Genomic DNA, 15,075 nt, shown 5'->3' with positions numbered 1-15,075 from the left:
GCACAAGCGCACGCACAAGCGCACGCACAAGCGCACGCACAAGCGCACGCACAAGCGCACGCACAAGCGCACGCACAAGCGCACGCACAAGCGCACGCACAAGCGCACGCGCGATTTTAACCGCGTAAACCCCGCGAGTCAAACGACCGCCTGTTAATCTAAGAGTGAATTCGCGAGGCGCCCGCCCCCACCGGCGGACTCGAGAGACCGGGAGCCAGAGGTCGCAACCGGGTACCCGATACCCGTACCCTACCCATACCCGTACCCTACCCGATACCCGTACCCTACCCATACCCTACCCGATACCCGTACCCTACCCGATACCCGTACCCTACCCCATACCCATACCCTACCCGATACCCGGCTGTGTCGTTTTATTTATTTATTGTTGTCTTGCCCCAGGGCACACGTGGCCCGCCCACTTCCTTCTGACACCGAGACGTTTCGTGGCACTGCATGTTCAGTGCTTCATATTGGTGCTCTCTGACCCCAGGGCAGAGGTCGCAACCGGGTACCCGATACCCGTACCCTACCCGATATACCCGGCTACCCGTAGCCGGCCGGGTACGGGTAGCCGTTTGCGACCCTGGTGCGGCCGGGTACGGGTAGGCCGTGAGTCACTGGTGAGTAACCGTGATTGTCACTCATTTCGGGTAGGGTACGGGTAGGGAACGGGTACCCGTAACCCGGCCGGGTACGGGTACCCGTTTGCGAACCTGGTGCGGCCGGGTACGGTTACGGGTAAGGAATCAAAACCCGTTTGCGACCTCTGCCAGGAGCACAAATCACCACGAGGGTGGCCGGGGAGGAGGGGAGAGGGGGGGAGGCGGGGGGGCTACTCGCCGCTGGCCGCGTGTTCGCGAAGACGAACGTGGCCTTGACGGGGTGGAGGGTCCGGGGCGAGGTGCTCGGGTGGGAATGTGGGCCACGCGGCGGTCCTGTTCACGATGAAACTAAAACAACAACGACGACGTCGCGGGGAAAATAAAGACAAAGATACTCCCCCCCCTACCTCCCCCACCGTGTAGCCTGTCACAGACTGTAGTGGCAAGTGCTGTTAGCGAGCAGCAGCACCTGTGAAAGACGGTTCGGATAATCGTCACCGGTGTTGGCCTTGAGCAGGAATCGAACCTGGGTCGCCGGGTTCATAGCGCGGCGCGCTAACCGCTACACTACCGCTCCCCACTACACACACACACCACTACACACAGACACACACACTACACGCACGACACACACACTACACGCAAACTACACACACAGACACACACACGCCACTACACGTACACACACACTACACACACATACAGACACACACACTACACACACACCACTACACGTACACACACCACACACACACACACGACGCAAACTACACACACACTACACACACACACTATACACTCCACACACACACACCACTACACGTACACACACCACACACCACACACACACACGCGACGCACACAAAACAACCCCACAACGCCACCGAATTAACCAAATCGCAAACTCAGCGGCGTGCGAGGTGACGGCGGCGGGGGGGGCGGGGCGTGGGGGGGCTGGGGGGGGCGGGGGGGGGGGTCACAGCGAGCCCGAGTCCGATCCCCGTTCCTCGGGGTGACGTCGGCGGGGGGCGACGATGCCCTCGGTGCAGTCCTCTCGAGATCGATTCCCTCCCCTGCGTCAACGGCAATCCGCGGGGCGCGGAGCAGCCGACGCTTTTCACGACGGGGAAACATTTTAAAAGAAACGCACAAACGTAGCACGAGACGCCGTCGACGGCCTTGCCCGCGAGCCGACGGACACAAACGTAGCGGTCCGTGCGCGGGGCCCGCAGACTGAACCGTTTCAACACGAGGAAAAGTTAAGACGAAAAGAATAAAGACGCTAAAGTATAAACCTCCCACGCCGCCCGCCCCCCCTGGTCAATTCTCCGTCTCCTTCATCTCGTGCTCCTCTTTCTGGTGCCTCTTCATGAAGTAGCGGTTCTGGAAGGCGGTGCCGCACACCTTGCAAGCGTACGGCTTCTCCCCGCGGTGCGTGCCCCTGTGCAGCTTGAGGTCGTGCACTCGCGAGAACCCCTTGCCGCACTCCTTGCACACGTGCGGGCGCTCCCCGGTGTGTACGCGCTGGTGGATCTTGAGGTCGGTGACGCTGGCGAACATCTTCTCGCACGCCGTGCACACGTACGGCCTCTCTCCCGTGTGCGTCATGCGGTGCTTCTTGAGGTTGGTGACCCGCGAGAAACCCTTTCCGCACTCGTCGCACACGTGCGACCACTCGCCCGTGTGCATCTCGAGGTGCTCGCGCAGAGTCGACGTCTGCGAGAAACGCTTCCCGCACTCGCCGCACGCGTGCGGACGCTCCCCCGTGTGAGTGCGACGGTGCTTCTTGAGGTTGGAGACGCTGGAGAAGCCCTTGCCGCAGTCGTCGCACGAGTGGGGCCTCTCCCCCGTGTGCGTCCGCCGGTGCTCCTTGAGCGTCGACGCCTGCGAGAACGCCCGCCCGCACTCGTCGCAAGCGTGCGGGCGCTCCCCCGAGTGAGTGCGTCGGTGCGTCTTGAGGCTCGACACGCTCGCGAAGCCTCGCCCGCACTCGTCGCAAGCGTGCGGACGCTCGCCTGCGTGCGTGCCCACGTGCCGCTTGAGGCTCGACAGCTGCGCGAAGCCCTTGCCGCAGTGGGGGCAAGCGTGCGGACGCTCGCCCGTGTGTGTCATGCGGTGCTTGCGGAGCTTCTGGACGCGCGCGAAGCCCTTGCCGCACTGCTCGCACACGTGCGGCCACTCGCCGGTGTGAGTCGCCTGGTGGTCGCGCAGCGTCGACAGCAGCGGGAAGCTCTTGCCGCAGTCGCCGCAAGCGTACGGCCGCTCGCCAGAGTGCGTGCGGCGGTGGCGCTGCAGCGTGCGCTCGTTGGCGAACAGCTTGCCGCACTCGGGGCACTCCGGCTGCTGCTGCTGATGCTGCTGCTGGTGCTGCTGGTGCTGTTGGTCGTGATCGTCAAGAAGGTCTGCAGGGCGGACGAGAAATACGTCACGGACACTGAACCGCGGCGAGCCATCCCAGCGGGTTCGACCGCGACGTTTAAACGCGCGCTGGCGAGGGTGCAGCAGCAGCGGCAGCATGAAATGGTTTGCTAGAAAACAGCTGGGCTAGGGAAATTGGCGTGATTTTTTTTGATCGGCCGCGCAAATTTTTTTTTTTCAAGCCGACGAGAGCGATTTGCTCACCTGACCTACGCTTTGCACCGCTATCGTGCCGCTGTGCTGTTTGGTGTGGTCACGTTCTGACCCCCGTGCCCCCCTAACCGGCTGTGCGTTGGAGAGCAAGGCGACAACATTTACAATCCGGGCGCGACGTTTCGCCAGTGACTACAACCAGCTTCATCAGGCGACGGCCAGATTGGGCTGTGCTAGTCACGAATTGGCCACGTTCTGTTTAGCTGACAAAGCTTTACTATAATAATAATAATAACAGGGTTTTTCCATTTTTTCTGGCAACAAAACTGAAACTGACCTCTCCCCCCATTCTCTAAGAAACCCAAACTCCCCGTGACCTCTACCCCGTCTCTAAGAGACCCAAACTCCCCGTGACCTCTCCCTCGTCTCTAAGAGACCCAAACTCCCACCGTGACCTCTCCCTCGTCTCTAAGAGACCCAAACTCCCACCGTGACCTCTCCCTCGTCTCTAAGAGACCCAAACTCCCACCGTGACCTCTACCCCGTCTCTAAGAGACCCAAACTCCCCGTGACCTCTCCCTCGTCTCTAAGAGACCCAAACTCCCACCGTGACCTCTCCCCCGTCTCTAAGAGACCCAAACTCTCACCGTGACCTCTCCCTCGTCTCTAAGAGACCCAAACTCTCACCGTGACCTCTCCCCTCGTCTCTAAGAGACCCAAACTCCCCGTGACCTCTCCCTCGTCTCTAAGAGACCCAAACTCCCACCGTGACCTCTCCCTCGTCTCTAAGAGACCCAAACTCCCACCGTGACCTCTCCCTCGTCTCTAAGAGACCCAAACTCCCACCGTGACCTCTACCCCGTCTCTAAGAGACCCAAACTCCCCGTGACCTCTCCCTCGTCTCTAAGAGACCCAAACTCCCACCGTGACCTCTCCCCCGTCTCTAAGAGACCCAAACTCTCACCGTGACCTCTCCCTCGTCTCTAAGAGACCCAAACTCCCACCGTGACCTCTCCCCTCGTCTCTAAGAGACCCAAACTCCCCGTGACCTCTCCCTCGTCTCTAAGAGACCCAAACTCCCACCGTGACCTCTCCCTCGTCTCTAAGAGACCCAAACTCCCACCGTGACCTCTCCCTCGTCTCTAAGAGACCCAAACTCCCACCGTGACCTCTACCCCGTCTCTAAGAGACCCAAACTCCCCGTGACCTCTCCCTCGTCTCTAAGAGACCCAAACTCCCACCGTGACCTCTCCCCCGTCTCTAAGAGACCCAAACTCTGACCGTGACCTCTCCCTCGTCTCTAAGAGACCCAAACTCCCACCGTGACCTCTCCCCCGTCTCTAAGAGACCCAAACTCCCACCGTGACCTCTCACCCCGTCTCTAAGAGACCCAAACTCCCACCGTGACCTCTCCCCCGTCTCTAAGAGACCCAAACTCCCACCGTGACCTCTCACCCCATCTCTAAGAGACCCAAACTCCCACCGTGACCTCTCCCCCGTCTCCCTCCGAGCTACTCACCGTCACAGTCACCGTCACCGCTCTCCTCCACCTCCGCCGGGCTCCACGACGAATCCGTGGCCTCGTCCCTCGGCGAGTCTCCTCCAGACTTGGGCTTCGTGTCATACTCGTCGACTCCGATGACTGAAAAATGTCACATTCAGGTTGGGACGTCTTCTTGATTCTTTCAGTAAAGTCACGTAGAATGGAAATAATAAATTTACATTTTTTTTTTTCTACGTGACTTTACCGAAAGAACCAAGAAGATGAATCCCTGCAGTCACGAAAGCTTTAAATCGAAATTTTATAACGTTTTATTTTTATTATTTTATTATTTCCCTTCTACGTGACTTTACCGAAAGAACCAAAAAGATGAATCCCTGCAGTTACGAAAGCTTTAAATCGAAATTTTATTATGTTTTATTTTTATTATTTTATTATTTCCCTTCTACGTGACTTTACCGAAAGAACCAAGAAGATGAACCCTGCAGTCACGAAAGCTTTAAATCGAAATTTAAGGTTAAGACGTTTTGGATTTGTTTGTTTTGCTGTGACCTTCCGCCCTCCGGGTTTCCCAAAGCTCGTGCCGAGTGCGCTCTCTGAGTCGCACCACGCGAGGGAACGTCCCGCCGAAACGGACGTGGAACTGTCAAAATAACTCTCGATTTGAAGCTTTCGTGATTGCAGGAATTAGTATTCTTTGGGTCTTTCGGTAAAGTCATGTAGATAATATACTAATAGGGGTTTTTCACATTTTTTCTGGCAACAAAACTGACACCTTTTGCAATGAATCATGCTTACATTAACCACAATACTTGCAGTCAAATGCAAACAAAACACAATACTCTGATAATTTATGCATTGTCCTTGAAACTGATTGGTCCACACCAGAGACAGCTTTCTTCAGAGCCTAGTCTCATATGGTGTTCGACCACGTAGATAGGTTAAAAATGAATAAAAAATAAACAGCAAACCACGAGGTTTCGATCACAACACAAGCAATCGTTCTCACCTAAAAGACGATCGCTTGTGTTGTGGTTTTCTGTAGATTTTTTTAATGATTAATTTTGAACCTATCTACGTGACTTTACCATAAGACCCAAAGCATATTAAAATAACTATTTTGTATTTTGCCAAGTGTAAGGGCCCCACTCCAGCTGCTATGTAGCTTTTTGTCAGTAGCGAAGTGGCTATCGCTGATGATAGCTCAACGAAGTGGGCTTATCACCACTGCGCGGACATTTATAGGAGCCACACAACTCTGAACGTGTAACGTCGATTCTAAATGTGTAAACGGGCAAACCGGAGGACCCGGAGAAAAATCCACGCGACCACAGGGAGACAGACAGGCAAACTCCAAATCTACAGCAGCAGGCGTCAAGGTTGCGATAGAACCCACGACCTCCTGAATACCAGGCGAGGTAGTTAACATCTCCTAGCCACCGTGATGATAATGTGAGAGAGACGCAGACCTCAAATATACAGCAGCAGGCATCGTCAGGGTCGGGATAAAACCCACGACCTCCTGCATCCTAGGCGAGGTCGTCAACATCTCCTAGCCATACTTAAGTTGGAGCTTTCGTGACTGCAAGAATTACTCTTTGGTTCTTTCGGTAAAGTGACGTATAAAGAGAAAATAATAAATTAAATACTAGCATACTACGACGTTTCGATTACAACACAAGCAATCATCATCAGGTATAAAAGAAATAGCAACAAAAATCTAACCAGAAAACTATAGACAGACATATAAGCAGACAGATATCACCAAGATACATAGAGAGAGAGCAACACATATGTCTGTCTATAGTTTTTTGTTTAGATTTGTGTTGCTATTTCATTTATACCTGATGATGATTGCTTGTGTTGCAATCGAAACATCGTATGCTAGTATTTAATTTATTATTTTAACTTTATACGTGACTTCACTGAAAGAACCAAAGAATAATTCCTGCAGTCACGAAAGCTCCAAAATTGAGATAAAATAATAAATTAAATAATAGCATACTACGACGTTTCGATTGCAACACAAGCAATCGTCATCGGGTATAAAAGAAATAGCAACAAAAATCTAACCAGAAAACTATAGACAGACATACAAGCAGACAGATATCACAAAGACACACAGAGAGAGAACACGTATCGGCACAAAGAGTATCTCCTATATTCTTAGGTTTTTTCGGTAAAGTCACCACGTAGGTAAAACATTAAAATTAAAAAAAGTAAAATAAAATTAAAATCACGACGTTTCGGAGGCAACACGAGCTTCCCGTCTTCAGGTGGAACCGTCACAGCCACGACAGCTGTATCAAGTATCTCCTAAATTTCGATTTAAAGCTTTCGTGACTGCAGGGATTCATCTTCTTGGTTCTTTCGGTAAAGTCACGTAGTAGGGAAGTAATAAAATAATAAAATAATATAAATAAAACATAATAAAATAATATAATAATATTTTATTATGTTTTATTTTTATTATTTTATTACTTTAAATAATATAATAATATTTTATTATGTTTTATTTGTATTATTTTATTACTTCCCTACTACGTGACTTTACCGAAAGAACCCAGAAGAAGTATCTCCTAGCCACCACGACGCCCCCCCCCCGGCACCGTCACCTTCGCCCAGCGCACCGGCTCGGCAAATTGGCAACGCCATCCCTCACCCGTGGGCTCTTCCTCGCCGACGCCGATCGCCGCCAGCGGAGGTCCGTGCGACTCCCGCCACAGCGCGGGGCCCCTGACGCCGGCCAGGCCGTGCGAGGCCGGCCGGCCCCGCGACATCCCGGCGGCGTCCATGCGAGCGTGGCCGGCCCCCCCACCTCAGCCGCTTCACAATCTGTCAGGTGGGCGACAGGGGGAGGGGGGGGGGGAGCGGGGTGGGAGCGGGGGAGGGGGAGCGGGGGGGGGGAAGCGGGGGTGGAGCAGGGGGGTGGGAGCGGGGGAGGGGGAGCAGGGGGGGAGCAGGGGGGTGGGAGCGGGGGGGGGGGGAGCAGGGGGAGGGGGGGGAGCAGGGGGGTGGGAGCGGGGAGCAGGGGGGGAGCAGGGGGGTGGGAGTGGGGAGCAGGGGGAGGGGGGGGAGCAGGGGGGTGGGAGCGGGGGAGGGGGAGCAGGGGGGGAGCAGGGGGGTGGGAGTGGGGAGCAGGGGGGGAGCAGGGGGGTGGGAGTGGGGGGGGGGGAGCAGGGGGGTGGAGCGGGGAGCAGGGGGGGAGCAGGGGGTGGGAGTGGGGGGGGGAGCAGGGGGAGGGGGGGGAGCGGGGGGGAGCAGGGGGGGAGCAGGGGGTGGGAGCGGGGGGAGGGGGGGGAGCAGGGGGGTGGGAGTGGGGGGGGGGAGCAGGGGGAGGGGGGGGAGCAGGGGGGTGGGAGCGGGGGGAGGGGGGGAGCAGGGGGGTGGGAGTGGGGGGGGGAGCAGGGGAGCGGGGGGGGGAGCAGGGGGGTGGGAGCGGGGGGGAGCAGGGGGGTGGGAGTGGGGGGGGGGGAGCAAGGGAGCGGGGGGGGGGGAGCAGGGGGGTGGGAGCGGGAGGGGGGGGCAGGGAGCAGGGGGGTAGGAGCGTGGGGAGGGGTTAGGTGGAGGTCTGGCAAAGCCATCATGGGCTCACAGTGAAGACATCGCCTTCGCTCGCCTCTAGTTAAGACTGCAACAGGAGAGAGGATTCATCTTCTTGGTTCTTTCGGTAAAGTCACGTAGAATGGAAATAAGAAAAATAATTATTTTATTATTTCCATTCTACGTGACGTTACCGACTGCAGGGATTCATCTTCTTGGTTATTTCGGTAAAGTAACGTAGAATGGAAATAAGAAAAATAATTATTTTATTATTTTACCGAAAGAACCAAGAAGATGAATCCCTGCAGTCACGAAAGCTTTAAATCGAAAAGGAGAGAGGATGACATGGAGAGAGAGAGGGGGGGACGACGACTTGGAAAGAGAGAGGATGACTCGGAGGAGGACCACAGTCGAGCGAGAAGGCCAGCAGCAGCAGCAACCACGTGGTGAGTAGCCAGTGGTGAGTGTACTGGCAGTCTATAATGTAGACTTATTCTTGGTTCTTTCAGTAATAAAAAATTACAATACTTTGCAAGCCAATACTTCATCCCAGAGGTCGCAATCAGGTACCCGATACCAGTACCTACCCGTAACCGGCCGGGTACGGGTAGGGTACGGGTAGGGTACCCGTTTGTGACCCTGGTGCAGCCGGGTACGGGTAAGGAATCAAAACCCGTTGCGACCTCTGACCCCAGGGCAGACATGCCCCGCCCACTTCGTTGTGCCCGCAGAGGCTTTTTCTCTTGTGCCACGCCTATTTTTGAGACCTTTAACAAGTATAACCCGTAAAAACAAAGTTTTTCACTATAAATCCTTTATATGCGTGGCGGCTAGAGTCCTCTCGTCCTCTGGCTTGAGATGGCTGCCACCTATGGGTCAGATGATTGTCTGGCAGCATTAACAATTGGTAATTAAATATTTAAAACATTTTCCCTAAATAGTATAAAATTTAGAATTTTTTTCACGAAAATGCATTGTCACGCACAACGAGTCTGTGTGCAAAATGTAATCTCGATTGGATTACGGGAAGTGGGTTAAAAAACGACCGAAAGATTTGCACGGTCCTAAGCAAGCAAGCGAACTTAATATAAGGATTTAAAAATGGCCGCCTTAGGTGTCCGCCTCCTCTTTCCTCCCGAAAAACGCTCGCTTGTGTTGTGGTCGAAACGTCGTGGTTTTTGTTTTAAAATGTAGTATTATTTTATTATTATTTTTATTATATTTTGTATTACTGAAAGAACCAAGAATAAGTCTACATTATAGACTGTAAGTACGGTCACTCAGATTAAGAACTAGGCTACAGTCTACATTCTAGACTGCCAATATGCTCACTGAGTTAATAACCATTGTTACAGTCTACATTATAGACTGCCAATACGCTCACTGAGTTTAATAACCATTGTTACAGTCTACATTATAGACTGCCAATATGCTCACTGAGTTTAATAACCATTGTTACAGTCTACATTCTAGACTGCCAATACGCTCACTGAGTTTAATAACCATTGTTACAGTCTACATTATAGACTGCCAATACGCTCACTGAGTTTAATAACCATTGTTACAGTCTACATTATAGACTGCCAGTACGCTCACGAAGCTTAATACCCAGGCTACAGTCTACATTATAGACTGCCAGTACGCTCCCTGAGTTTAATAACCATTGCTACAGTCTACATTATAGACTGCCAATAAGCTCACCAAGCTTAATACCCAGGCTGCAGTCTACATTATAGACTGCCAGTACACTCACTCCGATTAAGAACCAGGCTACAGTCTATACCAGGGGTCGGCAACCTGCGGCTCCGGAGCCGCATGCGGCTCTTTTGAACCTTGACCGCGGCTCCGGGGCGGATGCTAGCGAGGGGAGGAGGCGCACTGTGACACCTGCTCTGGCGTTGCCGCTGCTGACAGGTCGCCGCTCCGCTCCACACTGCCCGCCGGTGACAGGCAATAACGTTGCCGTTGCTTTGTCACATGTTTGGAAGAAGTAAAAACCTTCCTGGGCAGCAAAGAGCTCACCTTTGCTGAGCTGGAACAGCCAGAGTGGCTGGAAAAATTACATTTTATGGTAGACATGACAGCACATCTAAACACGCTAAATACAACCCTTCAGGGGAAAGGAGGCACAGCCCTGCACATGCTGGAGGAGGTTTTGGCATTCGAGCGCAAGTGAATTCCTGCAGCCACGAAAGTTAAGTAAAAATGTAGTAGCTCTGTTTCAGAATCGACCTGGTTTTCACAAATGATAGGTCAATCAAGTGATGGCTTATCATCATCTCATGGAAATGTACAGCAGCCAAATACTGTGAACGCGTGACGTTGATTTAAATGTGGAGGGAAAAAAACGGAGGACTCTGAGAAAAATCAAAGCGACCACAGGCAGAGAGAGATAAGCAAACTCCAAATATACAGATCTATGGACCTTTTTCCAGTAGAAAAAGGATGAAAAATCAAATAGAGGTCTTTACAGTGCCTTGCAAAAGGCATCCATTTGAGTGTGAACATCTCAACACCTATTTTATTGCCAGATAGGATTATAACTTATTCTCATGTTTTCCAAATCTACAGCAGCAGGCATCGTCAGGGTCGGGATCGAACCCACGACCTCCTGCACACCAGGCGAGGTAGTTAACATCTCCTAGCCACCGCGATGATGATGAGAAATAGACGCAAACTCCAAATCTACAGCAGCAGGCATCGTCAGGGTCGTGATCGAACCCACGACTCCTGTATACCAGACGAGGTAGTTAACATCTCCTAGCCACTGTGATGATGATGATGAGAGAGAGACGCAGACTCCAAATAGCAGGCATCGTCAGGGTCGGGATCGAACCCACGACGACCTCCTGCACACCAGGCGAGGTAGTCAACATCTCCTAGTCACCGTGGCGCCCCCTGGGTGGGTGAGTGACTGGGTGGGTGGGTGGCTGGGTGGGTGGCTGGGTGGGTGGGTGACTGGGTGGGTGGGTGGCTGGGTAGGTGGCTGGCTGACTGGCTGGGTGGCTGACTGGGTGGCTGGCTGGGTGGCTGGCTGGGTGGGTGGCTGGGTGCTGGCTGGGTGGGTGGGTGGCTGGGTGAGTGGCTGGGTGAGTGGGTGGCTGGCTGGGTGGCTGGGTGGGTGGGTGGCTGGGTGGGTGGCTGTATGAGTGGGTGGGTGGCTGGGTGAGTGAGTGGGTGGGTGGCTGGCTGGGTGGGTGAGTGGGTGGCTGGCTGGGTGAGTGAGTGAGTGGGTGGCTGGCTGGGTGGCTGACTGGGTGGCTGGGTGGCTGACTGGGTAGGTGGCTGTCTGGGTGGGTGGCTGGGTGGCTGAGTGGCTAGGTGGGTGGCTGGGTGAGTGGCTGGGTGAGTGGCTGGGTGAGTGGGTGGGTGGTGGCTGGGTGAGTGGGTGGGTGGCTGGGTGAGTGGGTGGCTGGTGAGTGGGTGGCTGGCTGGGTGGCTGGGTGGGTGGCTGAGAGGGTGGGTGGCTGGGTGGGTGGCTGGGTGAGTGAGTGAGTGGGTGGCTGGGTGGGTGAGTGGGTGGCTGGGTGGGTGAGTGGGTGGCTGGGTGGGTGAGTGGGTGGCTGGGTGGGTGAGTGGCTGGGTGGCTGGGTGGGTGGGTGGCTGGGTGGGTGAGTGAGTGCTGGGTGAGTGAGTGGTTGGGTGGGTGGGTGGCTGGGTGGGTGAGTGAGTGGGTGGCTGGGTGAGTGTGTGGCTGGGTGGCTGACTGGGTGGCTGGCTGGGTGGGTGAGTGAGTGGGTGAGTGACTGGGTGGCTGGTGAGTGACTGGGTGGCTGGCTGACTGGGTGGCGTGAGTGTGAGTGGGTGGCTGGGTGGGTGGATAAGTGTGGGTGGCTCTGGGTGGGTGAGTGAGTGGGTGAGTGACTGGGTGGCTGGGTGAGTGACTGGGTGGCTGGCTGGCTGACTGGGTGGGTGAGTGAGTGGGTGGCTGGGTGGGTGGATGAGTGTGGGTGGCTGGGTGGGTGAGTGAGTGGGTGAGTGACTGGGTGGCTGGGTGAGTGACTGGGTGGCTGGCTGGCTGACTGGGTGGGTGAGTGAGTGGGTGGCTGGGTGGGTGGATCAGTGTGGGTGGCTGGGTGGGTGAGTGAGTGGGTGAGTGACTGGGTGGCTGGGTGAGTGACTGGGTGGCTGGCTGTCTGGGTGGGTGAGTGGGGGAGTGGCTGGCTGGCTGGCTGTCTGGGTGGGTGGGTGAGTGGGTAAGTGGTTGGCTGGCTGTCTGGGTGGGTGGCTTTGTGTGTGTCCCCCCTACTCATCGACTTGTATGGGAGACCCGAGGGCTGCCTCCGGGTGGTGAACTCCTCACCTCGACCAGACGACTGCTTTGTGCAACGAAGCGCGAAGCCACGCGAAGTGACGGCGACGGTGGCGACGGTGGCGAGAGGAAGAAGAGGAGAAGAGGAAGAAGAGGGGGGGGGGGGTAGAGGAGGAGGAGAGGTAGAGGAGGAGGTAGAGGAGGAGAAGGAGGGGGGGCAGGGGGAGGAACGAGCGGGGGGAGACGGCGAGGAGTGGGACTCAGGCGAGGAGCAGGAGGCGGGCAGCAGCAGGAGGAGCAGGCCTCGTGACGTCACGAGTGGGGGGCAAGGGGGGCGGGGCGGACGGCTCGATGCGGCGCGAGACGCCTCACTTGACCACACCCCCCTCCTCCTCCTCCTCCCCCCCTCCAAAGGCAAAGGTCCCCCGTGTAGCCTCTACCAGACTGCAGGGGCAAGTGCTGTTAGCGAGCAGCATCTGTGAAGGCCGGCAAGGCACACGGGGGGGTGGGTGGCCAGCACCACGCCCGGCCGCCTTTGTCTCCCCAGTGGCGATGCTTACTACACACCGCACCGGATACTAATTTTGAGGCTGAGTCGACCTAGGGGAGGCCCAGGGACCGGTTGCAGATAATCGTCACTGGTGGTGTTGGCCGTGAGCGGGAATCGAACTCGGGTCGCCGGGTTCGTAGCGCAGCGTGGCGGCCTTATAAGGAATATAAAATGAATTAATTAATTATTAGCGCAACGTTTCGGACAATGGACCTTCTTCGGCCACGTGGCCAGGTAGAGATGTTGACTACCTCGCCTGGTGTGCAGGAGGTCGTGGGTTCGATCCTGAGACCCTGACGATGCCTGCTGCTGTAGATTTTGAGTTTGCGTCTCTCTCTCATCATCATCATCACGGTGGCTAGGAGATGTTGACTACCTCGCCTGGTATGCAGGAGGTCGTGGGTTCGATCCCGACCCTGACGATGCCTGCTGCTGTAGATTTGGAGTCTGCGTCTCTCTCATCATCATCATCACGGTGGCTAGGAGATGTTGACTACCTCGCCTGGTATACAGGAGGTCGTGGGTTCGATCCCGACCCTGACGACGCCTGCTGCTGTAGATTTGGAGTCTGCGTCTCTCTCTCATCGTCATCACGGTGGCTAGGAGATGTTGACTACCTCGCCTGGTATACAGGAGGTCGTCGGTTCGATCCAGACCCTGACGATGCCTGCTGCTGTAGATTTGGAGTCTGCGTCTCTCTCTCACCGTCATCACGGTGGCTATGAGATGTTAACTACCTCTCCTGGTATGCAGGAGGTCGTGGGTTCGATCCCGACCCTGACGATGCCTGCTGCTGTAGATTTGGAGTCTGCGTCTCTCTCATCATCATCACCACGGTGGCTAGGAAATGATTATTAATGAGGGGGGCTGGTCGATGTGTATTGACATCACGAATGTTAAGGACATTCTGATGGCCAATTCTAGATTTGAAGCTTTCGTGACTGCAAGGATTCATCTTCTTAGGTTTTTTTTCGGTAAAGTCACCATGTAGGTAAAAATGCTCAGTCCCTTTTACACGCACCTTTACATCATCCGCACCTAGTTTACACAACAAAGGCTCATTCCTAACAGCGTGCTTCAGCCGCACCGAACCTCACAAAAATAATAAAAAATATCCAGGGCCTACCTTGGCTCCTCCCACCCTCAACCAGTATATATACTGGTTGAGGGTGGGAGGAGCCAATATCCAGGGCCTACCTTGGCTCCTCCCACCTTCAACCAGTATATATACTGGTTGAGGGTGGGAGGAGCCAATATCCAGGGCCTACCTTGGCTCCTCCCACCCTCAACCAGTATATATACTGGTTGAGGGTGGGAGGAGCCAATATCCAGGGCCTACCTTGGCTCCTCCCACCCTCAACCAGTATATATACTGGTTGAAGGTGGGAGGAGCCAATATCCAGGGCCTACCTTGGCTCCTCCCACCCTCAACGAGTATCTATATAAATACTGTTTATTGGAATTTCTCTCACTTGATACAGCAAGCGTGGCTGTGACTGTTCCACCTGAAGACGGAAGCTTGTGTTGCCTCCGAAACGTCGTGATTTTTATTTTATTTTTATTTTATTATTATTTTTTTACCTACGTGACTTTACCGAAAAAACCTAAGAATCTTCTTGGTTCTTTCGGTAAAGTCACGTAGAAGGAAAGTAATAAAATAATAAAAATAAAGCATAATATATTATTATAATATTCTATTATTTTATTTTATTATTTTATATTATTTTATTATGTTTTATTTTTATTATTTTATTACTTCCCTTCTACGTGACTTTACCCGTTTACCGAAAGAACCAAGAAGATGAATCCCTGCAGTCACGAAAGCTTTAAATCGAAACCTAAGAATATTCTGATGGCCAGTCTAACTCTCAAATAATACCCCTCCCCCCACGCCCCGCCCCCTAACCTCACGCCCCGCCTCCTCCCTCCACGCCACGCCCCCTCCCCTCACGCCCCCTTCCCTCACGCCCCGCCCCTCTCCTCACGCCCCGCCCCTCTCCTCACGCCCCGCCCCTCCCTTCACACCACGCCCCCTCCCTTCACGCCCCGCCCC

At 54.5% G+C, this 15,075-nt stretch overlaps 1 protein-coding gene across 1 annotated transcript; it reads right to left on the bottom strand.

Annotated features, from left to right (window-relative positions):
• Nucleotides 1–322: 322 nt before the first annotated feature.
• LOC144949916 (uncharacterized) lies at nt 323–12,750 on the bottom strand. Its single transcript, XM_078879902.1, has 4 exons — nt 12,524–12,750; nt 7,340–7,512; nt 4,696–4,818; nt 323–3,007 (listed from the first exon to the last, which is right to left on the bottom strand). Exons 2-4 carry the CDS (start codon nt 7,470–7,472, stop codon nt 1,926–1,928), a joined length of 1,338 nt encoding a protein of 445 aa, XP_078736028.1. The 5' UTR covers nt 7,473–7,512; nt 12,524–12,750; the 3' UTR covers nt 323–1,925.
• Nucleotides 12,751–15,075: the final 2,325 nt, after the last annotated feature.

Source organism: Lampetra fluviatilis, chromosome 55 (assembly GCF_964198595.1).
Source record: "Lampetra fluviatilis chromosome 55, kcLamFluv1.1, whole genome shotgun sequence".
NCBI classification, from domain to species: Eukaryota; Metazoa; Chordata; class Hyperoartia; order Petromyzontiformes; family Petromyzontidae; genus Lampetra; species Lampetra fluviatilis.
Note: the sequence above shows the minus strand (reverse complement) of the source record. Positions and strands in the feature narration are given on the sequence as shown.

What these genes read in the sequence shown, in the direction of transcription:
- LOC144949916 (XM_078879902.1), bottom strand. Translation starts at nt 7,472, where the DNA reads ATGGACGCCGCCGGGATGTCGCGGGGCCGGCCGGCCTCGCACGGCCTG. An exon ending in CGGCGAGGAAGAGCCCACGG is followed by an intron (nt 4,819 to 7,339) that starts GTGAGGGATGGC and finishes GACATTTTTCAG; the next exon opens with TCATCGGAGTCGACGAGTAT. An exon ending in CGGTGACGGTGACTGTGACG is followed by an intron (nt 3,008 to 4,695) that starts GTGAGTAGCTCG and finishes TCCGCCCTGCAG; the next exon opens with ACCTTCTTGACGATCACGAC.